This window comes from Spermophilus citellus (assembly GCF_964194105.1).
Source record: "Spermophilus citellus genome assembly, chromosome: 1".
Taxonomy (NCBI): domain Eukaryota; kingdom Metazoa; phylum Chordata; class Mammalia; order Rodentia; family Sciuridae; genus Spermophilus; species Spermophilus citellus.
The window spans coordinates 120,222,029-120,246,860 of NC_138182.1; the positions used below are offsets into that span (position 1 = coordinate 120,222,029).

At 49.9% G+C, this 24,832-nt stretch overlaps 1 protein-coding gene across 7 annotated transcripts in view; it reads right to left on the reverse strand.

The window, feature by feature from the left end:
* The window catches only part of SFXN1 (sideroflexin 1), a 39,676-nt gene extending 15,343 nt beyond the window's left edge, over window positions 1-24,333 (reverse strand). For 3 of the 7 annotated variants that reach the window (XR_014020740.1, XR_014020741.1, XM_081283215.1), the window contains exons 1-5: window positions 24,035-24,333; window positions 11,640-11,811; window positions 2,701-2,871; window positions 1,438-1,536; window positions 28-103 (exon numbers count right to left, since the gene is read on the reverse strand). Coding sequence is in view for 5 of the 7 variants with exons in the window: in XM_081283215.1 (XP_081139341.1) it covers window positions 28-103; window positions 1,438-1,536; window positions 2,701-2,871; window positions 11,640-11,803 (510 nt within the window). In the remaining 2 variants the exon portion in view is untranslated. Of the gene's footprint in view, window positions 1-27; window positions 104-1,437; window positions 1,537-2,700; window positions 2,872-11,639; window positions 11,812-24,034 lie in introns of those variants that run through there. The other 4 variants (XM_081283217.1, XM_081283218.1, XM_081283216.1 and 1 more) reach the window with 4 other exon arrangements.
* Window positions 24,334-24,832: the final 499 nt, after the last annotated feature.

Here is a 24,832-nt window from a genome sequence, read left to right on the forward strand (position 1 = left end):
TCTGCCACCAGATGGCAGCCTGAGTACCTTGGTCAGCGCGTTCAGCCCCAGCGCTGTGGCCACAGCCCCCGTGGTTGCAGAAACATAGGCTGTTCCCAACTCACTGAAAAGGAAAAAGGAGATCACATAAATGACAAGTGCTGTCAAGAAACTGGCACTTGGGCCTGGGGCTCAGTGGTAGAGCACTTGCCTAGGACGTGTGAGGCCCTGGGTTTGATCCCCAGCACCACATAAAAATAAATAAATAAAATAAAGGTATTGTGTCCAACTAAAAAAAAATTATATATATATATATATATATTTAAAAAGAAGAGAAACTGGCACTTGATTTGAAGAAACAACGGGAGAGAAGAGCATGATAAAAAACCGGGAGTCCACAAGATGATGCTCTTCATCACTATACAAGAGGAAGAAGCCAAGAGAAGTGGGCCCCAAAAAGGGGCTTCTTCACAGAGACAATCCCAGATGGCAGACAGCACATAAGCCTCCTGATGCTGAGAGCAGGGCGCGCCGGGGTGGGTCAGCCCAGCGGCCAGGGTGGGCAAACGCTGCGGCCAGGTGCTAACCGCAGACACTTCCCTCACGTTCATACCCACACAGAAAGCAGGACGCAGCCCTGCCATTCTTCCAACACCGCCTTGGTGGACAAAATGCCACAACGCAGGGCTCACCCCAGACAGAGGGCAAGCAGCTGGCTCTTAGTGGGGATGGACACTGCTGGGTTGTAGATTTCAGTATTCACTGGATGAGAGCAGAATGGAACTGTGGCCTTTCAAAGGTAATTTTGAACCACCCAAAGGAAAACATTTTCTTTCAAGTGTTACACAAGCTACACTAACATTTTTGTTTAACCTCCATCTTTAGCTCGTTTCTCTCTCTTTTTTCTAACAGGAGGCAAACTTGTGATTTCTGCTTTCTGTTGGGCTCCAGAGACAAAGCAGGCACAGGGTCACACCACCATGACCCACCTTGATTTCTGCAGAGGCCACACTGTTGACTTCCCTACTTTGATGCTGGGGGCTTTGATGCATGCACACTTAGGAGAGTAGAGCGTGTCGTTTATCAATGGTCAGACCTGAGGGCTCCCCAGCCTGTGCTCTACAGGGGCACCAAGCTCCAGGGTGCATTAGAGATGCCATCCTACCAGTGCTACTAGCAGCAGGAATACTGACAGAGAGGGCAGGTGGAAGGAGGCCTCTGTTTTGACCCGAGGGAGGAGAAACTCTACTTTAAAAGATGTTATGCAGATTTCTGCACAGCATAAACAATGTGAACAAATGTATCTTTTTTAAAATGTATCTTCATTTTATTTATTTTTATGTGGTACTGAGGATTGAACCCAGAGCCTCCCATGTGCTAGGCCAGCGCTCTACAACTGAGCCACAACTCCAACCCCAACAAATGCATCTTTTGAAAAGGCAGAACCTGAGAGCTTACCTCACAGTGAGAGGGGCATCTCCGCTTCTGTTGGTGTAGTTGACGATGGCGTTGAAGGACTGGTTGATCCACTGCCAGAACAGGACAGCTGGTGTGGTCCTGTAACAGAGCAAACCACCCCTCACCACCTCCACCTGGGACCAGCTACGGTCGGAGTCAGTGTGTGCATAGCGACCGCCAAGAGGAGGGGCCGGAGGGGAAGGCTGGGGCAGAGACACAGGCCACAGGCTCAGGACCTGTTTGGTGGCTTTGGTCCTCTGATCAGTTTTCTCATTGCCAAGCTCAGAGGGTTACTGTGGCGATGAAGGTAAACTGTAGAGAACCTGGCATAGAGGGACCATGAACGGCAGGTTCCTCCTCTTGGGCTGGGCAGTCCTGGCACCTCCTAGCTGCAGTTCTATGTGCTACTGTGTGTCCATGTATGTCCAGGTCAACCTGCACCTGTGCTTACACCTACATAAGGTATTTTATATCCATATTTATATAAATAGGCTAAAAGGAGAATTTGCTCTTAGACTCTATTTTCTTTTGGGTCTAAGATTTAGGAAAAACTTCAACTTCCCTTTGAACAACAAAGATGCTACTTAGCAAGCGAGGAGGTAAAATGGATCTTTAAAGTGTTTATTAAAGATAGATCTGCTGCTGAGCAGAGGTCAAATGTTTATACCAAATAGAACTAAAAGTGAAATGACATATTTTTCTCCCCAGTGCAACAATACCCCTATTTTATTTTATTTATTTACTTTAGTTGGTACCACGGATTGAACCCAGGGGTTATTTAACCACTGAGCCACATCTTTAGCCCTTCTTTTTTCTTTTTTTGAGACAGGGTCTTGAGAAGTTGCTTAGGGCCTCGTTAAGTTGCTGAGGCTGGCTTTGAACTTGCCATCCTCCTGCCTCAGCCTCCTGAGCTGCTAGGATTACAAGCCTGCATCACTGTGCCTAGCTCCCCTATTTCATTTTTAATCATTTTAAATTTTATTTTTGTTGAATTTATTTGTAGAGTATAACATGCTGTTTGATATCCTTCTGAATAACTAAACCAAATTCATTGACACACTCATCACCTATATACTTAGGAAACAGCATTTAGTTTTTAGACACTTACATATAAATATACACTTTGAAAAAAAAGACATGAGGGGTGCGGAATGCTTGTGCCACAGTGAAACCATTCTTATGTGAATTAAAATGCACTGATCAACACAGGCGTCCTGGGTCTCTGGACAAGGGGCAGCCAGCTGGCCGCAGGGTACGGCTCACCTGTAGAAGGTCATCATGCACCCGGTGATGGTCATGTTCATGGGCACCTGGGCCGACATCCGCCCGATCAGGATCATCTTCTCCCCGGTGTCAGGGTGGAAGGCAGACTCGTACACGTACTTGGCTCTCCACAGCTCGTTCTCTGTAAGACCCGGAGGGACAACTCCTTGTCTAGGGACAGGACCACAAATAACACGGGGCGGCTCACTTCAAGTCCTCACAGCGCCCACACAGGCCTCGGCACGCTCACACCTGCCTGCCGCGACGGTGCTAGCTTAGTTCTCAGCTGGCACTGACTTATTTGTATATTTATGCCTCTTTGACGCCGGGGACTGAACCCAGGCACACTCCACCACTGAGCTATGCCCCAGTCCCTGTCGGTAAAAACGTTAAAAACACAAAGGATAACAAGTGCTTAAAATGAACACTTCAAACATATTCATCTGAAATTATCTGTAATTTGAATTTTTTTTGAAAAACTGTATACCAGAGAAGTATTCAACTTTGAAATATTCTTTGTTTTAAATGACATTAAAAAATGTAGTTTGAACTTTGCAAACTCTAAAATATTTTAACCAATTAGACAAAAGCTATGGCAATCAAGAACACTAATTCATTTTAAACCTGTAATTTGGAAACCTAGCTTGGGAAGACTCTTTAGTGTAAAAGAAATGTCAGGCACATCATTTGTTATTTCTTCTCTCTGTCAAAGGAATACCTGTCCATTGCCAGAAATTCAGAAAATGTACGAATTCATCAGAGCGATTAAATCACTGCAGCCTTAATGCAACCTGGTGAGCAGCTTCAGTCTCCCTCCCAGGGTCCATATGCTGAGTGTTTACGTAAAGGTGGGGCACCAGACCTGCTGCTTCAACACCACCTTTTAAATTCAACAACATTTTGTGAATGCTTCTGTGCCTACAGATATTAGTCATCTCTACCGGGTTGAACAGTGTTTTCCCCAAATTTCATGTCCACCTGGAACAATAGAATGTGACCTGATTTGGAAATGGGGTCTTTGTAGATGCAATTAGTTAAGATGAATGCTACTGGATCACAGTGGTTGCTAAGTCCAATGAATGGGGTCCTTAGGGAATGGCCATGTGCCAACATACCAGGAGGCCACGTGCTTTAGGAGGTGGAGCCCCCATACCCACAGCTCAAGGCCAGCAAAGCATGCCTGGAGCCAGCAGGACTTAGGGAGATGCAAGGACACCGTCTTCCCTCCAGGCTTCAGAGGGAGCACCCGAACCCGGAGGCTGAATTTCTGAAGTTTTAAGCCACTTAGCTGGTGGTAAATTGTAGCAATCTCAGGAAACAAACATGACACCTTTTAAATGTGCACAGCATCTGCTGTCTGATTTTAAAACAAAGTAGGATTCCACTGCCCTGGTGTGAGCATCTGAACTGCTGAACTTTCTTCCTCTGTGAAGGATGAGGAGCACATACAGTTCCCTGGCAAGTGAGTCACCCCACATGTGAGACTGTCCAGAGAGGAATGTGCAAGGTGGCTGACACCAAGGCTGTGCAACATGTTAAAGCTTCAGCTACGTCTCTGTCTTGATCATCATCAACAGCAACAGCAGCAGTGTTGATATTTAAGTAACTAGTAAGTGTATTTTAGATGCAAGGGATTACTAACCCAAGTTTTCACTGCTAGTATATTTCTGCCATCTTGGATGATTCTTTCCTATGTAGTCGGGGAGGGGTAGGTGAGGCTCTGCCTAGAAGGTCTGACTGACCGTGGTGCAGGCTTGCAAATGTCCACCTGTGCTTCCCACAGTTCAGAACAGTGATTTCCCTTTTGTCACTAGTTTCTTGTTTGCTTGAAATGTATCTTAACATGGGAACATTGAACCTTGCTTCACCTCATCTCCCAGGTGGCTGCCTGCTCTGGGTTGAGATTTCGTGACCTAGACCTTCTCCTGTGTTCCCATTTATCTGCATATTCTGACACCAATGCCCACGATCTTAACTTATCAGTCCATCGTGATTGTTGCTGAAGCAACTGCAACTCTGACAGGGGAAAAAAGATGTCAGTGGCGGGAACACGAGGTTAAGGGAATAATTCTATCAAATGGGCCCACTGGGCTGCCCCCCACATGCTTTCTATTCCAAGAAACAATTTACTTTGCAACTCTGCCTGGCCTAAGTGGACAGGATTCGTCAACATTTCTCAACAAACTACCTGTTATCTGCAGGAGAAATGCAGGCCCGAAATAACATTGGAAGGAGGAACCCAAGTTATCCTGATGGGCAGATCTTTGTAATCCCTTTCACAGACTGAATCCCAGAACCCAGGGAGATGAGGATTGCTCCTAAACATAAAGTCTGTAACAATTTATGGTTAAGAATCCCATTAGAACTGGTTAGTATGGGCCAAATGACCTAGAGTTGTCATAGCAGTGGGGACTTAAAATCTGACGTCACCCTGCTGTCAGTCAAAAGTCAAGAGGTGGGCCTGGGCAGGACTCTGGAAGCTTCTCTGGGATCCCCAATAAAACAGGAGTGCAGGAGAAATGCTGTCCCTCTTGTCTCTGAGAAAACCCCCTCCCTCCCGAGACTGCCCCCTTTTGTCTTTTCCATCCTTTCAATAAGTTTTATTGCCTGTTCTTCTGAGCGACATGCCTGGAATCTTTTTGACTGGATCACAAGGATTGGGGCTTGAAAGGGATGGTTGTGCTGCCTCAGTTTCCCGGAGGGCCCCAGCTCTGTGACAACTCACCCGTTGTTCTCTTTTTTTTTTTTAAATGCCTTAATCACACTCATTATTTATTCTTCCAGAAAAACCTTACAATTATCTTGTAAACTTCATAGGTGATTACAGTGTGTTTTGACCGACACCCTGTAAGCTGGAGAGCGGATACTGCCAACAGTGCTTCTAAACTACTGGAGAGGAGGGCGCAGGGCCGCTCCCCAGCTTCATGGAGCACACCGCAGTGCGGTATCCCAGGGACACGCCCTCTGGGACATGGAGAGATGTTATGGGGAAAACAGGAAGGGCCTGTGTTCAGGTTTAGGAAAATAAGTTAAGTGGCTTCTCTACTCCTTGTGACTTCTTGGGAGTTATGGAAGTGACATACAGTTATGGGATGTGGCACCCTCAGGAACGGAATGTGAACTTTTCCAAATCCAACTATAGAAACCACCTTCCTCTCCTCCCCTCCTCCTGTGCTGCACCTCTGCAAAGCCATTCAGGAAGTTCTGCTCAGGCGCTTGTCCCTGTGGTGGTGCAGACTGCTGGCCTGGGAGCTGTGCCTGTCATCTTTTCTCTTCCTTCTGGGGTGCTCTCTGCATACTGAGCAGCGCCCCGCCATGGGGCTGATGGACCACTCCCGGCTTTCCTTGGCATTTCTCTGCAGCTAGTAACACTCCAGGTCTTCCCAGATGCTTGCTTGCTATTCCCAGCATTCCTTTGGGGAGGTGTCGTCTGTCTACTGCGATCTATCGCCCACCTTACAAACTGTGTTGTCTTATCCTTATATTCAAAGAGTTTTTTTTTTTTTTTTCATCTTCTGGGTATAAACCCTTTGTGAGATAAGTTTTGTGAACACTTTCGTGCAGTCTGTGAGGTGCACTTTTGCTCTCTAAATGGAGTCATCTGCATAGAAAATCTTTTACGGTGAGAAAGTTCAATTTTTCCCTCCCCCTGTACTCAAGTCCCAGAGAATCTTTGCATTTCCCAAAGCCACAGAGGAGCTCTGTTTTCTTCTAGGGATCTTACAACGTCAGCTTGGATGTTTGCTCAGATCATCGCCACCATGAGCTGCCTTTGGTTTACAGAAGGATGGACGCTCACTTTGTAGGACTGCCCGATTTTTCACTGATCGCGGCCACGTTTCCTCATGGATCATCTTGATGTAAAATCAACTTGCTGTATGAGCGTGGACCTATTTTAGGAATCGGGATTTTGTTTCATGGTCTGTGCTACAGTTTGGATGCTGAATGTCCTCTCCAAAAGGCCCGTGTGTGGAAGGCTCAGTCCCCAGGGTGGTGCTATGGGGAGTGGAGGGCTCTCTATAAGGGGCCTGGTAGGAGGTCTTTAGGGCATTGGGAGCATGCCCTGGAAGGGGCTGTGGGTCCTTCTCATCCTTTTCTTTTTCTCTTGCACCCTGGCCATGTGGCAAGGGATTTTTCACTCCATCACATGCTTCTGCCATGATATGTGCACCCCCCACCCCATCGAACCAAAGAAATGGGGCAACTGGTTATAGATTGGAACCTCCAGAACTATGAGCCAAAATAAACCTTTTCTCCTTCTAAGTTGATCATCTCAGGTATTTTGTTATAGAAACAGAAAGCTGAATGACAGTCTATGTGTCTACCTTTGCATCAGTGCTAGGCATTTTTACTATTAGTGCATCAGGTCTTGAGATGAAGTAGGGTAAGTTCCTCAACTTTGCTCTTTCTCAAAATTGCATTCAATAACCTAGGTCCCCTGTATTTCCACGTAAAAATTAGCTTGTCAATTTCTACATAAATCCTGCTGGGATTCTGATGCCACATTGAATCTACATCAATTTGGGAACAAATGACATTTTAATGATTTTGGGTTTTTCCAAACTATGAACACAGTATTCTCTTTCCATGTAAACAACAAAACAACCAATGGATTCTTTCTTGTAATCTCTGTGTTGTGTGCTTTGGCTTTATGGGCGTCTTACACGTTTTGTTACCGCAATCTCCAAGTATTTACTATTTTTATTGTTTTTGAAATAGCATCATTTAGATTATTTCCAGTTTACAGCTATTAAATGCTACTAGGTGAAAATAAAATTGATTTTAAATAGTGATCTTGTGTCTTGTGACCTTGACAAACTCACTTCTCCTAGTTTTTATGTATTTGTATTTTTTGTGGATTCTTTCTACACAGATGGTCACGTTCGCTGCTGTCTTTAATTCTGCTGTTGATCTTCTAGCAGCCCCAGCACAGAGCTGAGGAAGAGCCCTGGAGACGGACGCCCCGCCGGCTCCCAGCCTCAAGGGAGCAAGCTCCTCGTTCACCACCGTGGGTGACGGCCCTGGCCTCCCCTTCTCTTCCTGGTCTGCTGAGAGTCTCACCCCAGAGGCCGGCTGGGTTCTGTCAGCTTCGCTGCCCCTGCGGCGATGAGCACCTGGTTTGGGCTCTGTGGTCCACAGATGGAGCTCTGTGGACGTGGGGCCAGCCTTGTCAGAGGCAGCGGGGGCACTGCTCCAGGAGCTGCCCTCCACCTGGCCAGCTGACACCTGGGCTGTCCGTGAGGGATGCCATTACAGAACTGTTGCTTGAACCCCGTGTGTCAGGGATTAGGGCCCCGTCGATGGAAGAAGAGTTTACCTCCTACTTTCTGGGTGATCTGTGGGTGAGCAACTCCTCAGAAAAACGTTTTCCACCTGCAAAGCCACGTTGCCTGGGAAAGATTTTGGACAGTTTTGCCTTTTATTTTTCTATTTGTTTTGTCTCATCTGTTCCTCACCCTTTCCCCCTCTTTCCCTCCCTTCTTTTGAACAAATTTTGGTTGTTTATACTTTCTTAGAAAGTTAAATATTTCACTAAGATTTTCAAACTTTTTAGCAAAAAAGCTCCATAGTAGGTTTTATTTATTTATTTTGATCCCAGGGACTGAACCCAGGGTGCTCAACAACTGGGCTACATCCCCAGCCCCTTTATGTTTTATTTTGAGACAAAGTCTCACTAAGTTGCTTAGGGCCTTGCTAAATTGCTGAGGCTGGCTTTGAACTTGTGATCTTCCTTCTCAACCTCCCAAGTTGCAGGTGTGTTCCTCTGCACCATGTGGTAGGCTGTATTTTAATATTTCTTTTTCTTCCTTAGGTAACTTTCTTGTTACTCTTGTCTGCTTGGAGTTCTATATATTGTTTTTATATTGGTTAGACTTGCCAGAGGCTTGGCCTTCCCTTATTCATCAAGAAATCAATTCTCTCACATGCTTTTCGGAAATTATTAATTTCTGACTCATAGCAATGACGTCCCTTCCACTGTCCTTGTAAGCCAGCTTATGTGGCCAAGAGCAGCAGGGACTCTATGGTGTGACCCTCGGGTTCTAGGTCTGGCTCTAGCAGGAGCTACAGTCTGTGCCTCAGTTCCTCCACCTGGAATTCGGGCAACATCGCATTGGCCTCTCCTGCTGCTGAGGTGCGGGTGGGCAGCAGGAAGGGCACAGGCGGGCCTGGTGCAGGGCTCGGATGGACTTGCTCCCTGCACTGCTCTGCTGCGGTTCCGATTTCTCAGGCTGCAGGTGGGCCCATCAGTGCCAGGCTTTGCTGGTAAGTCACAGAGACTTGGAGACGGAAATGAGCAGCAGAGCACACTCTGACTCAACTTCTCCAGGTTTCCCAGGCAATTTCTCATTGTGTTTGCTATTCTACTTTTGGCTATAGGAAGTGTTTAGGAAATGCTATGTGCCCCGAGGATCTGTCAAAGACTGTGTAAAGGAAAGCTGTGTAAGGATTTCCTACGACTACTGTGTTTTAATCAAGTTCTATTTTTATATACTTTATCAAAACCATTTTTTTCCTGATCTATTGGCCCTGAATCATACTGCACCTGATTTCCTACAGGAATCCTCTCCCTTTCTATTCCACGTGCCCTTCCTGCCCTCGAGAAGCGGGGAGGAGTCTGCCTTTGCTGCTCCTGCACTTTTGTCCTCTGGGATGAAGACAGTAGGTGCAGCGCCCCTCCAGACTCCTGCCCGCGGGCACTCTGCACAGAGGGAGGGGCTGACCGAGGGCCCGCCTGCTATTTTAAGGACTGTCTTTGCCCACTTCATGGATGCTTGTAGAAATTTCAAGTTTGTTACAGATGAAGTAAAAGAGATTGTCAGCTGACCTTGCTTGAGATGGGGCAGGTCTCTGGAATCTGCAGATGTTTCCTTCCTGAGGCCCCGGGTTCCTCCTTCAGAGCATCACACGGCCCACCTCCACTCGCCCTCCTCTACGCCCTTCCGTGATCTCCTTCACCCCTTTCTCCTTCACCTACCCCAGGTGTTGCTAGCCACGCCTGTGGGCGCTGGGTGGGCTTCCGTTCCAGAGGTGAGAACAGCCAGGCATGCTGAGCCATGGACTGCTGCCTGAGGCCACTGCCCCTGTCCCTGCACAGAGAGTGGGCCATTCCACCACACCCTTGGGAGCACCCAGGGTCACTCTAGACCCTACTCCACCTGTCCAAGATGCCGCTTCTGTGGCTAGCTTCATATCTGCCTTGAGGGACAATTTTGAATGGCCTCTGAGGTGCCCAGGTCTTGGCCATCCTCCTGCTGCCCTCTCCCCAGCCCACACATGAGTCTTGGCACCCTGATTCTTTCTTATGGCTTCTGTTCCAGATTCTCCAAGAATAGAGGATGTTCCCCAAGTTTCTGAACCGTGCTGACTGTGAGGTCGTCCTTCCCTCCTTGTTCAGAGCTTTTCACAGGCTCTGGCTGTTCTGATGCCATGGTGGCCGTGTATGACCCCTGGCTGAAGCTGGCCACCAGCCTCAGTGGCGTGGCTTGGGTGTAGGGCTTCTGACAGCACTGTCCCCAGCTTCTAGTGCCCCTCCTTAGAGCAGGGGCTGGCACTCCTCCCCACGGCCAACGTGGCCTGCTGGATCAGAGAGACTTTCATATTTTTTAAAAGAATTATTAAAAAAAAAAACAAGTAATCAAAAAATTAAGAATACTATGCAACAGTGTGGTAGCCTCTGTTGCTGGGTTAAAATACGACAGAACCAACTTAGAAAGAAGAAAGATATATTTTGGCTCATGGCTTCAGGGGTCTTGGTTCATGGTCACTTGGCCCCCTTGCTTTGGGCCTATGGTGACAGAGGACACCACGGCAGGACTGTGTATTGCAGGAGGCTGCTCACCTCAGGGCGGCTGGGAAACAGAGAGAAAGGGGTTGGGGTCCCAAAGCCCCCTTCAAGGGCACGCCTCCCACGACTAGCTTCCTATCCTAGTACCTCCCACGGGTTCTCCTCTTCTGAGCAGAGCCTTACTTGGCTGGGGACCAAGGCTTGGACACAGGATCTTGTGGGGACTTTCTAGGGTCATACTAGAGCAGGGGCCCTCTTGGTCCACAGGAGCACTTCCCACCTCGTTTTGTGGGAAAATTGCCAACTGCTGCCTCAGAGTAGCTCCTCCTGGGCACCCCGGGGACGGCTCAAGACTTGCTGCCCCGACTCTGCAGACATTGAGCCCCTGACATAAAGGGGCTGCTTCTGCTGCGGCCCTGCACCCCCCATGTGCTTGCTTCAGGTCCCCTCTAATAGCCTGCCATTCTGATTCCATATGCACACCAGGTGAACAGTGGTGACACTGCCGTGTTCCGGGGATGAGGACGAGAACACAGGTCTGCACGTGTTCGCGCGACAGAGGCAGGATTTGCCTTTGTTATTTTTGACATCTTCAGCCCGTGGCTGGTTGCATCGGTGGCTCAGAGCTGGTGCTGTGGGACTGCCTGCATCTACCCAGGTGCCACTCTCTGTCCTCACACCTGGCACTTGGCTGATGGGGTGCCTCCCAGATCCACAGCCCTGAGCCCCGCTCTGTGCTCCCCTTCCAACGCCTCCCTACAGACTTCCACCCGCTGCGCTGTATCTCCGAAGCAGGGCCCGCCCCTGATTCACAGCAGTGTATCTTTTGCACTATGCTGTTTCTGTCCAGAAATGGAAGACACTGTGGGTGGTTGTAGCCCCAGGAGTGACCACAAAAGAAAGGAGGTAGGTCGGGGTTCACAGATGGGGACCATGGGCAGCAGGAACGTGTGCCCCATTTTTAGGCTACCCGGAGTCCCTGCTATTAGCTAAGGTTCAGCAATAGGGGGGTGCAACAGACTTCCTGATTATTTTTGGTAAAAAGGATTTCATTGTGAAACAAATGCTGCAAGATCACCAAGTGAAGGTTTAAAAGCAACCAACATGTTAATCAATTTACACATTAAGCCAAAAATGTGGTCACTATCGTCACCTGTAATCATGGACTATTCTCTTTGCGTTCTCTAGTTGCTCATCCGTTAACAGGATGTTCCTGGGATCAGTCACGGTGAAGAAGTGACTGGCTCGCCCCACAAACGTGCTCTGATCCCATCGAGGTTCCTCGATGTTGATGTGCAATGGCAGTTCCCCAGACATCGTCTCGCCTGCAAAGCAAGAAGACCATAGAAGATCCACCGTCACCCCAAACTTTTGATCCTCAACCTGGTCTTCAAGGTGGATTGGCTCTTTCTGTTTATAAGCATCATTTTGGTATAAGTGGCAGAGAGGCCATCTCAACCAAAGCTGACTCTGTCCCCAAGTCTCAATGCACCTTAACCAAATGTCCCTGATTTTCCACATACTTCTCTTTATAAGTACACAGTATTATGCCACCCCTTACTTGATGGAAACCTAAAAATAGGGAAAAATAGAAATACAAAAGGGCTTAAAATAATATCCACGGTAACAAGGTCTGGAGTTGGAAATGCCAGGCAGGTCTGCCTGCTTTCTGTCCCTGGGGGCAGAGGTGACTATGCATGCAGAGAGCACAGATGCCAAATGTCAGAGTCCAGCCAAGACACGGGTTCACTTGGCCTGTACAGCACATGAACCACTAACAAGAATCAAAGGTGCCAGGTTACCTTCTTCCATGTACCGGGCACCCGCTGCAGCCTGAGATGCCCTCGCAGCATCTCTGCCATTTACAGCAAAATGATGTTGATAAACAGAGCCTCGCAACCGTTACTTTTTCCCCTTAGTAATTAACCCGTTTCTCTGAGTAACATATGCTTATTTTAGAACTGCACTGTGTGTGGTAGGACATGCTTATTGTAGCATTCTGAAAAATACAAGCTTGTTATAGAAAATAAAGAATAAAGAAACAAAATCGCCCACAGCCAAGCTTCTCAGAAGTAAGCACCGTGCATGTTCCCATTCACTTCCTTGCAGACATCTTCTGGACACATTATCATAGAGATTGACACAATAACTTAATACTTTAATATCATTTAGTTCATGACAACTTCCATGCCATTAAATAATCATTTGAAGTAACACCTTTAATCTTGATGCTGCCTCAGTTTTCCACCATTATATGTGACGCTGCACTCTTGTCTGAGAATTTCTTCCCCTGACTGATGATCTTAAACTTGACCTTGAAGTCTGATGTTAACAGGTAGAAGGACCTACCCACTCGGAGGGCTTCAAACCACTGCTTTCCTGTACCCATTTCTATTTCCGTGTGTAATACCTGTTCAGATCAGAGCTCTCTTTCTTAGGTCATTGTTCATTAAGTTACTTCTTCAGAGCTTTATAAGCTCCTGAGTATGTTAAGATGTCATCTGCATGCCAGCCATGGTGGCATGTCTGCAATCCCAGTGACTTAGGAGGCTGAGGGAGGAAGACCACAGTGTGAAGCCAGCCTGGGCAATTTAGGGAAATACTGTCTTGAAAATAAAAAGGCTGGGGATATGGCTGAGTGGTGCAGTGCCTCTGGGTTCAATCCCCATCATCTCAGGGAATAAAAAAAAGGCAGATGCAAATGCTACGCACTCTAGGATTTGATAAAATCTCCAACACGTTCTATGGCCCACTGGATCATGACTGAGAAGGCTAGTTAGGGCCACAGCGAGGAGGAACCTAGAGAGTGTGAAGCCGCCTTGGCATTACAGTAGCAGCAGGGACAGTGACAAAGCAGAAGTCAGGCCTGCCCCTGTCTAGGCCGCTGGGTCCCAGAGAAAGCCAGCTGCGAGGCTGCTGGGATTACCTTCCTCCGAGGCTGCAAGGTAGCTAAGGCGTGCCACATGGCTCCCTCTGCTGAGTAACCACTGCTTTCTTATCTCATGGAGAAACGTGGTTCTTTGTCTCCACAGGATCAGAAACTTTGCTCCTTGGAATCTCAACAGGAGGAGTGAAAGTCTCCACCCTGGCACAGAGTGGGGAGTGGCTCTCCAGCCCCGGGCAGCTCAGGTCAGGGGACTTGTGGACCCAGCATTCCCAGTCTACCTTAACTCAGCAGTTTCCAAGGACACAGGGATGCAGATCCACGCTGCAGTCACAGTGCAGCCAGCCAGTCAGGAGGACCTCGAGGCCCACAGCTTACTCCTGCTGGTCTGGGCTGACCAGGTGATGAGCAGAAACACAGGGACACACGGGCTCAGTGGGAGCAGGTCCCTCCTCCTGCCTTCCACCCCCGTGTCTTCTCACAAGGGTTATTTGGAAAGAGGTTTCTACTGCTTGGAAAAACAAGAAAAAAGTGTCTTAGGAGCAGATGACCCTGAGAGCTAGGAGATGATGCAGGAAAGTCAAGAAGCTCTCAGGATACCCTGGGTTGTTATCCCTCCTCAGCTTCATCAGTCAACCTCAACGTCCATTTATCTAGGGCTGGATTAGGGTGGGGAGGGCGGTTTTGTTTTTCTAATTCCCAAATCCCATCAGGGACAGTATTTTTTTTTTTTAAAGAGAGAGTGAGAGAGGAGTGGGGGGGGAGAGAGAGAGAGAGAGAGAATGAATTTTTAATATTTATTTTTAGTTCTCGGCGGACACAACATCTTTGTCGGTATGTGGTGCTGAGGATCGAACCCGGGCCGCACGCATGCCAGGCGAGCGCGCTACCACTTGAGCCACATCCCCAGCCCCGGGACAGTATTTTTGTAAAAAAAAGGAAAAGGAATTTTGAGAGAAATGAAGACAATTAAGTAAAAAATTAGAGCCCCAAGTTTTATTATTAGAGTCAGTAGACATCAAGTGGCTCTGTCAAACTGTTGTTTAGAGTGCTCGAGGCTAATTTCCAGCAGTTGGACCTTGTGATCGACCTGTGACAACTCACTCTCTGGCTGCTGCAGGCCACACTTTGAACTTATAATGACGTGTATGGTGCGAAATCTGTTTCGTCCTGATGTGTCATCGAAAAATGTCAAACATCATCACAGGACTGAATAGAACGCAAAACCTGGCACAACTTCCTCCCATTTTTTAATGAGCCCACAAAAGGTTTAGTCCCCTCCCTTTAGTACATCACAATTTAAATAAAGGACAGAAGAAATTCTTTGAAGGAAAAGTCTGTTGGCCTTGGTTTTCTGTAAGGGCTACAAAGTGCTGCCATCTTTGTGCCTGCAGGCTGCTCTCCGACTCTGTGACAGGCTCTTCAGCTACGTCAGAGAACAAGGAAGACACTTCCTGGCCCAGCAGAGGGGACACTGGGCTCCCCCGGGGGAAGGGGGAATGAGAGGCAGAGAGAAGAAGGTTACTCCTCACAGTGGAAGGTGCCTGCGGTTTGGGAAAAACCAGAGTGGACTTGAAGGATCTCAGGACGGTAGGCCGCATGTTCAGCAGGGCAGCCAGAGCAGGGCTGGCTGGGAAACAGCACTGGAGGAGAGAGAGGGCTGGGAGGAACTGAATCCTGTGGGCATCTGGGGGAAGAGCATCCAGGAAAAGGGAATGGACCTTGCAAAGGCCCTGAGGCAGGCACATGTCCAGTGTTTTTAAAGAACAGCAAGAAGGCTTATCTTGGGGGAGGTGAGGAAGAGGGAAGTGAGGGGAGAGGGAGAGGGAGGGAGGGAGAGAGAAAGAGACAAAGACACACAGAGAGAGGGGGAAGGAGAGGATCAGGGGAGGGAGGGAGGCCAGGGGAGGCCGGGGCTGGGGTCAGCCAGTGGGAGGCCTTTGCCTTCTGATCAGAGGAATGAAGTCACCTGACTTAGAATTCAGCAGGGCGTCTCTGGTACTGTGTGGGGAGGTGGGGAGCCAGGAAGGAGCAGATGGAGCAGTGGTGAGGTGACAGCCACCCAGGAGCGGCACTGGCTGGGGCGCCGCAGGGAAGCCACCGGAGGGCTGGATGCCAGACGTTCTGCTGAAGGAGCCAACAGGCCTTCCGACAGCTCGGCGCAGGGCTGTGGGAGCAGGAAAGGCAGGACTTCCAACGATTCCGGTGGAACCACTGGAGGAACAGCGAGCCTGGGAGGGAAAATGGGAAGTTCAGACTCGAATGTGCTAAATGTGAGGTGCCAAAGGGCACCCAGGCAGTGGAACGTGGAGTCAGAGTTCAGGGTGGCGGCCAGTGGGAGGAGACGGCAGAGCGGATGGCAGAAGCAAAGGGACTAAGGGCTGCGCTATGAAGGTCAGGAAAAACGCCTGAACAAAGGTGGCTGGGTGGGAGGCCAGGGGCGTAGCGTCCTGCAAGGCAAGAAAGGTGAGCTCTTAGTAACCTGTGTGCCAAAGAGCTCTTGGTGACCCTTACTTCGTTCTGGGATAGTAAGGAGGGGTGCCACCCTCCCCAGGGGCCTGTGTGGCAGACAGGACACTGTGAAGACAGCTGCCTTCGCAATTTCTAAGAATCCTAAGCAATGGTGGCAGTGAGTGTGGAGAGACGCTGGGGTCTCCCTGTCCCTGCCCGGGGCCTGTGCGTTCCTGCTAACCCCCTGGCATAGACAGTGGTTCTGGACTCACAAGAAACCCGCACAGTCTCCCAAAAGACAAGCACTACCCCTTCTCCCAGGAGCACGGGCACAGGCTGGGCGTGCATGAAGCTGTGAACAGTTTCCGTCCTACATCCTGGCACCCCGGCCACCCCCCCAGTCTTGAACCAACTGGGATGCCTGCCAGGGGCAGCTGATCCCTAGTTTTCCCAGAAAATCAAGCACCAAGTAATCCTTCTTCCCTTTTAACTAAATTCTCACTGTGCACATTTTACAGATGAGGAAAACAAGATTCTGAAACATCACTCATGGCTACCCCTCACCTGCCCAGCAAGGGAGGAGGCAGGGAGCTGGCTCTAACTGGTCTTCGACTCCAGGTTAACACACCTAAGTTCCAACACTGGAAAGTCTCATTGCTGGCCTTGAACTTGTGATGGGCAGAATAAAGCCTGGAGACTGAGAAGATGCTACTTTACACCTGGAGGGACTTGGCTGTCCTAATTAGCCCAGGATCCTGAGGAGGAGATTATCCTGAGTACTCAGGTGGCCCCGCGCAATCACAGAACCACATATGGAGAAGGACAGGCAAGGGGGCTGATGTTGTACGAGGTGATGAGCCAAGCAGTGCAGGTGGCCCCTGGGAGCCAGAAAAGACAGACAGGGACGCTCCTGAGGGCAGATGTTAGGCGATCCTGCCCAGTCTGGACAACTGACCTCCAGAGCACTAAGAGGCATTTTGTCTTTTTTAAGCTAATAAATTTGAGGTCATTTGTTAAAAGCACTAGGAAAAAATATAGCACCATTTCACCAACTTAAAAGGATTCCAAGCCAGGTGTGGTGCAATCCCTAGGTCCTGAGGCAGGAGGACCCAAGTTCAAGGCCAGCCTGGGCAACTTAGACAGACCCAGTCTGGGAACATAGCACCATTTCACCAACTTAAAAGGATTCCAGCCAGGTGTGGTGCAATCCCTAGGTCCTGAGGCAGGAGGACCCAAGTTCAAGGCCAGCCTGGGCAACTTAGACAGACCCAGTCTGGGAACATAGCTCAATGGCACAGCATCCTGGATTCAATCCCCAGAACTGAAAACAAACAAAAAAGAATTCCACATGACACCATACTGGCACGAGAAATACCAACGGGACCCGATCCCTTGAGCCCCAGCCTTGGAACTGGGAGAACAATCAGGAATGCCATGCTAGCATTCCTACAGAAACAGCTGATCTCCAACCAGATAGAATCTTGATTAGCTATGACCTCACGCTTCAATTAGATAGGCCTTTATCACTCATGAAGTTACGCCTTCAAGCACGCGAACAGTTTCCCTTTCTCCACGCCAAATAAGTCAGTTTTCATCACCAGCTCTCCTGCCTTTTTATTAACTTGCCCTATTTCACGATAGTCAGTGGGGCCCAGGCAGCACACATGGGGCAGGGAGTGGCTCTTAGGCTTGGGACCCCAAGGCACAAAGCACAGATGGAGGAGAGGACCCCAAAGTGAGGCTGGGGTCTCCCATGGTAGGGCCCTGGCAGCTCCACTTGGTTGGATGCTGACAAGGGACAGGCAGCAGTGTTGGCTGCCCCTCAGGACATGCAGCATGCCCCCTTCCTCCTGCCCATCTGGTCAGCTGGCAGCGTGCTAAGCACCCTCTGGCTAGTAGAGGGTCTGGGCACTGAGGCTGGCACTGGAAGATCAAAGTCTCCTTAGAGAAGTGCTCTTAAGTGCCACCAGCTGTGAGGTTCTGACATGTCCATGGCAGCACATGCTGAGGGTCCACAGCAGACGCATCTTAACTAGGAAGACCTGCCCATAACACTGGAGTGAGCCCTCAGGCTGCACACCCTCACGGGGAGCTGCAGACAGCAGCTGCCAGACTGCCCTCTGCTGCTTGATGGTCAGTATGCAGGAGCCAGGTGCTGGCAGGAAGGAACCAGGTTCGGTCCAGCGGGGGCTCTGATTGAGATGGAGGGCTTATCTCCTCAAAGCTCCATCTTGGGGGGCTGGGGATGCAAAGGGCTCTTATAGGATGGAGAGGAGGGGTAGGCGGGAAGGCTGTGTGCTGAGCAGGGCCTCTGTGGTCTAGGCACATACCTCCCTTTCCTCTTTAGAGAGCATAGCGAGGGACCACACCCTTCCAGCTAGCTCCGGTGGCTCTTTAGGCAGACACAGCTCTCTGCAAGTCGAACATGCTTCGTGTTGGGTGATGCAAGGAACTAAGGAAACGGAGGGGTAGTCCATAGGCCACCAGGTGTTTTCGGTTCTCAAGTCTAGAGAAAGTTAGCAGCACAACTACCATCATAGCAGGTGGGCTTCTCTTTAGAATTCAGAACACGGGCAAACAGCGGGGACTAACGAGTCAGGAAGAGGCAACACCCTGGTAGAGGGGCAAAGGTGGTACCTCTGCCCAGGACAACAGCGAAGGAGTGGTCTTGTTACAAAGCCACAAACAGTTGGTTAGAAAAGGTTTTAGAGAACAAGGTATATCTTTTCCAACTGCAAATGTGGCAAAGATAATGAAAAATACCACACCTCAAAGGGCAGGTTGCACACAATGCCAGAGAACGTTCAAGAATACGGTGTGAGCCCACCAGCTCTGCAGATGGCATGCAGAACCAGGACGCAGCGGAGAGAGAATGTTCTCTTTACCATGTCTTCCTGAGGCTATGGCAGTTGGGCAGCTCTGCTGAAATGGTGTCTCCGGGCACTCGGAGCAGCTGCAAAGGAGACCCCCAGAAACAGTGCAATGCCACCTTCCACAGGGGAGCTAAGCAAAGAGGCCCAGCGGAGGCATCTGCTAGCCAGTGGCCAGCTGGCAGAAGAACTGCAGCCGCCAACCACCAAATGCTACGGTTCACACTCCCTGTTGGCAGATTACCGATGCTCCAAAATTCATTTTTATGGTCTGAAAATAAAGTGGAATGGGAGGCGTAGAGGAGCAGTGGAAGCCATCCAGGTCCAACTGGCAACAGAGACATTAGATGGAACGGCGGTGGGGAGACGTGAAGTGACCCATCTTTTCCACGGACACCTGACCAGCTGAGCTGGGAAATGTGACTCCAAATTGGGATTGTAAAGGTATTAAAAGGTATTAAAATTTTTATGAGAGGAAAAAATGGGACTAAAAAATTTTTGTGGTTGGCTGATGCCACTTGAAGCAAGGTGATTTTAAGTTACTTTCCTACTAATGACCATTAACATCTCCTAATTGCTTACTCTAAGACAGGCTCACAATGAACTAACGATGTCAGCTATTTGGAACCTTGAATGATTGCAGCATTATGTTGTATTAAGATAAGCCAACAGATTATCTTATGTGTTGTTGAGAGAGTGAACTCTTCAAAGGAAACTGAAACCACTTGTCCGGTCCTGCAATTGGAAAGATGTCAAGATGCAACAGGCAGTAAGTCAGGAAAGCAAACACAGTCCGCGAAATACAGCCTCGTTCTATTTCCCCAAGGCATCTGCAGACACCTTCATAAAGCTTACTTAGTACACACGGGCAGCCTCCAACTCTGCTGAGAAAGTCTTTAACTGAGTTACTAGATTGCTAACCTGGGCAAACTGTATTGAAAACCTTTTTAAAAATACCCATATCAATGGACTAAACTTGCTTTGAAATTTGCACGAGCTCCAGTTACAGGAAAACCAAATGAGTGGCATAAGGAAGATTCTGTGGTCACGATAGGTCACATGCTATGGGGCCACTGGAAATGCTGGCTAAGTCCATCTTCCTGAAGGTGCTATTTAAACTGTCTCCATTCTGTGCGGCACCCTGCTTCTCTTCCAGGATATACACCTTGTCTGATACTGCTGGGATCTCACAGCAGTGTAGGCAGAGGACCAGCCTGTGGCCTGGCATAGGGGCACCTTCTGCCACATGAACACACACCCTCTGGAGAACACTGCCCCAGTTAGGACCATCTGAAGCTGGCAGAGCAACCCGTGGGCTGGCTTAGCTTGAGTTACTGGCTCCAAGCCACATGGTTCCAAAGCTGGCCACCAGTTATGTCACTTAGACACCCTGGATGGAGGGGTGAGAGGGTGTTGAAGAGCTACTTGGGTAGTGGTCATGAGCCTGTGCTTGTGGAGACCATGAATCTGAGTTCAAATTCTAGCTCCCCAACTACTCGGAGCCCCACACACTTTAACCAATGCCTCCAGTATCTGCATCTTTATCCACAGTTAAGAACGGCCTGCTAATAGCCTTGCCATTACCAGTCACTCACTCCAGCGCCTAAGCGTCACCACCACCCCTGTGACAGAGGGAAGCTGGCTGGCTGGCGACCCCTGCTCCCTTGAGAAGTGTCGGCGACTTGGGAAAGCTTTCTCTTAGGGACGTGATTCTGCAGAGCGGAGGTGAATCCAATTCTTAAGCAGCCTAGGATCAGTAAGCCCAGGAGACTCGAGATGGAAAGAACATAAACGTGGAAACCTCTTAACCTGAGGAAGCGGGCCCACCGCCCTGCAGTGTCCACAGGCCTTGTGAGAAGACACAGGGCAGCCCAGGCTGGACAGGCTGTGGTCCTGCCGGGCAGCCCCAGCACTTCTGCCTCCGGGGCTGCTCGTGCTGGACGCTGAGCCTATTCCTTCTGGCGGGCTCCCTGGGCCCCTCCTGAGAATCCACCCTGACACCTGGGGAATGGAGACTGGACTAAAACAAACCCGAGGCCTGATGCCACTCCCTTTCTGGGCACATCACTGGGTGAGCTGCTGCACATCCCTGGGCGTCAGGTTTCTCATCAACAGAATGAGAAGGGAGTAGGCTTGCAGCTGGCTGGACTGTGAAGCTGAGGCATGCAGGAGGGCTGAATGATCTCTAGCAAAGGTAAAGCTCCGAGCAAGGCGCTTCCTGGAGATGGAAGCTCCCATCCACTCTGGTGGCAGCCTTGCCCCCAAATGTCACGGCTGTGGTGAATGCCGCTTGCTGCCCAGCTTCCCAGAGGTGATCAGAAAAGACTAGGGAAAATAATCTCCTCCTACATAAACTGCATTTCAAGTTTTTAGCTACCTGCCAAGGAAACCTGTAACCACAGGGATAAACCTAATTTTCCAAAATCACACAGAAAACGGGTTACCAGGGAATGTGCTTTCTGAGGGAATTAGTCACAAAGACCTTTAACCTTGGCTAAAGATTAACAACAACAACCAGGAACCAGGTCATTAAACTGGAAACTTGTTGTTGGTTAAAATTACTGTGGGTTTTTTTTTTTTTTTTTTTTTTTTTTTTGTGGTGGTGGTACTGGAGATTGAATCCAGAGACACTTTACCACTGAACTATATTCCCCATGCTTATTTATTTTTTATTTTGAGACAAGTTCTCACTAAGCTGCTGAGAGACTTGCTAAATTGTTGAGGCTGGCCTTGAACTTGCAGTACTCCTTCCTGCCTCATTCCTCCTCGAACCTCCAGCTGTTGGAGGTTACAGGTACTCGCCACTATACCTGGCAAAACTACTGTACTTTGAAACATTTAAGAAACAGTCTATTGCTCAGTTTGTTTAGTTGGGGACAGGCAGGTGCAAAACCATCTACCAAGGTCACTGTTTTCCACTGTCTGGGGGTCAAGACTGAAGGTCAATCATGTTCCAGACACAGAGCTTTTCATGCATTATCAGACTGCCAAGTCCTCATTTACAGCCTTCCAGGATATTTCCTCTATTTTACACAGTTGCTCAGAGAAATTAAATTCCATGCTCAAAACAACACAGTCTAGAGTGGCAGTTCTGACTTTGTACCAAAGTCTTGATCCTTTGGAGTTTAGAGGTGATGTATCAGCAGAGGACAGTCACAACAACTCAAGGAACCTAAAAAGTAATCTACTAATTTCTGTTTGGCTTTGCAGGTCATCTGTATGGGCATTCCTTCCTCCTGGGTGTGGCCACGCAGGAGATTAAATGATAGAAAGTGAATCGCAGGCCAGGAATTGGATTAGGTCAAAGAGCATTTCCACTTAGCAAGAAATCTATGCTGCATCTCTTCCCTGCTCCAGGGATGGCGCTGCATGGAGACAGGGGCTTGCCTGGAATCAGGGAGGCATGAGAATTACTGCCTCTCAGACTAGCCCCTCCACACACGTGGCTCTCATCTTTCATTGCCTTTGAAACATCCATTGGACAGTTAATGTTCATATTTTAGTCAAGATCAACTTTAGTTTGAGTTGCTGAAGCACTTTCTTAGGACAGGTAAAGTTCTTGTCCATTTAAAAAAATAAATGAATTAACCTCCACTTGAGACAGGGCACCAGTCTGTAAAAATGATAAAGGGCTAACAAACTATTTTCAGTATCCATCTGAATGTTCTAATGCCCAAAGATTCAACTCAAAAATTCAATATACCAAAGACCACGAGAGGGAAAGAGCTGTTCCTTACAAGCTGGTACTTTTCTGTGCCCATCCCCAGGGGACCACAAGAAGAGTTCACAAAACATTAAGAGCACTCTGGGCATCTCACAGTTCTGCAGGAGGACCACCCCTCACTGGGCAGTTCCTCTCTGACATCTGCAACCACTGCTGTCTCTTCCCCCATCCCTGTGGGCTAAGGGCCTGTTCCCTCCATAGGACCCTGAATATACACTTAGAGCAATCCTACATTAGAGTAGAGGGCAACTGACAGATTCTTCTTTCCAAACACTATCTGTTTTGCAAATGAGGCACCTGCAGTCCTGAGAGAACAAAGGTCCTACCTACTGGGGGTCCGTGAACTTCTCAGTAGGGCCTCCCCCCATCCTCCTCAACAATTCTCTCTCCTTTATCAATGTGAGTGCAAAGCTGGAAGATCGGAAGAAAAGGCCCCTCTGCACCTGCATCCTAATACTGTCCATGGCCCCCTACCCTGGCTCAACCAAACAGGGATGGACAGAGAAGACAAAGTCCAAAGGCAGCCAAGTCAGAACTGAGAAGGTAAAGCAGACGAGGGATGAGAACCATGAGAAGAGTATAAAGAAAGAGCCACAGGGCTCAGAAGGCAGCTGCCCCAGAATTGGTTAAGTGCTGGAACCCTGCAGTGCAGCCAAGCTGGGCTTTTGCATACCAGCACTCAGCAAGGGCTCAATGAGGGCCTACTTGGCAGAAGCAAGTAGTTTGGTGGGAGGCAGTGGGGGAGACAGGTTAAGCAAGACCAGCACAGGCCGGGTTGGCAAAGAGAACATACCACAAATATAACAAGTTTATTTCAACTATTGGCAAGCACAGGGGTAACAAGGGTTTGGGAGGGGGCAGTTTTAAGCAGCATTCCAAGGGAGCACACCTTTGAGGAGGTAGCACCCAAGTTAGAACTCTGAGGCCAGCTGTGCAAACAACTTCGGAGGGCTGGAAGTATGTCAAAGTAGAGGGATCTAAATTCCCTGGCGCACGCTTCCTAGATATGGTGGTAATTGACACTCTGGGAAGGTTAGAGCCCAGCGACACGTGGCAAAGATAAAAAGAAAAGTGCACAAGTGCAAGGTGCCCAGGGGACCCTACAACTCCAAGAATCCACTTCTCAGCACGTGTCTCCCCATCAGACTGAGCTCCAGGGCAGAGGCCGGTGGTCTCCTTGCCTACCACCGAACCCGTCCTGCGCCAGGAGGAGAGGCCAAAAGCCAAGAGCGTGAAGGGCACAGGGGTCGGGCCACCTGGTCACCTAGCAATGGCTCGCGCCCACCCCGTGGTGGCCTGTCCTCGTGGCAGCCATCTTGGGCGCCTCCAGCGGAGAGTTTCGTCACGCCGTCGCGGGGGACAGCCGAGCAGGGTGCGCGGGGCGTGGACAGAGGAGCCCCTTCCCACTGGGGGCGAGAGCCACCACCACGGGACCCCGGGGTCCCGGGATGCTGAGGAGGCAGCCAGGCAGCCAACGGCAGGGTCTCCAAGGCGTAAGGACCCTGGTCCCGAGGCGTCCCCAGCCCCGCGGAGGGCCTTCCGACTCCGAGCGCACCGGGTCCCCCCGCCCGCGCCGCGCCTCCGTCCCTCCCGCGCGCCCCCAGCCCTCCGGGCCGCACCTGCGACTCGCCGCCGCCGCCGCCCGCGCCGCTCTGCGCCGCCTCCGCCGCCACCGGAAGCGCCAAAGGCCCCGCGCGCCGCGCGTTAGAGCGCGTTCTCGGCGCGCGTCCCCGAGGGCGCGCGGCTCGGTCCGGGAGCCACGAGGCCTGGCTGGGCCCTGGCGCGGAGGCTGCGCGGGAATTCGGCCCGCGGCGCTGGCGCCTTCGCCTCGGTCGGGGCGCGGTTCTCCCGCCCCGGTAAGAACCCACGCCCTCCCCGGGGCGGTCCGCTAGGCCCAGCCGTCGTCCGCACCTCGGCTCCCCACCCGGGACCGCGCCTTCCTGGCTTCCCTATCCCCAGGGCCACCGAGCACTCCTTCGTTCCAACTGGCGTGTCTCAGAGGGCGGCGCGGGGCACCGCCGCCACGGGGTGATTCTAAGTGGTTACCAGGGCCGAGAACTCGTGGTCTGCAAAAGTATGACGCCAGCTGCTAGGTGAAGGGCGGGCTGCGAAGGGGAGGCCCCGACGGAAAGCCAGGGGTCATGGAGACCACCGTGGCTCCAGCAGAGAGACGGTGTCCCAGACTAAGTTGGTGCCAACTGCAGGGAGCGAGATGACATGGATCCTGGGCATGTTATAAGGGACCAACTGCATGATGTTCACGGATAGAAAGATTTCGTTTTTAATTAATTAATTTAAATTAGGTATATATGACAGCAGAATGCATTTTGATTCATTGTCCACAATTGCTGCACAACTTTTCATTTCTCTGGTTGTACACGGTGTAGCGTCGCACAATCTGTGCAGTCATACATGTA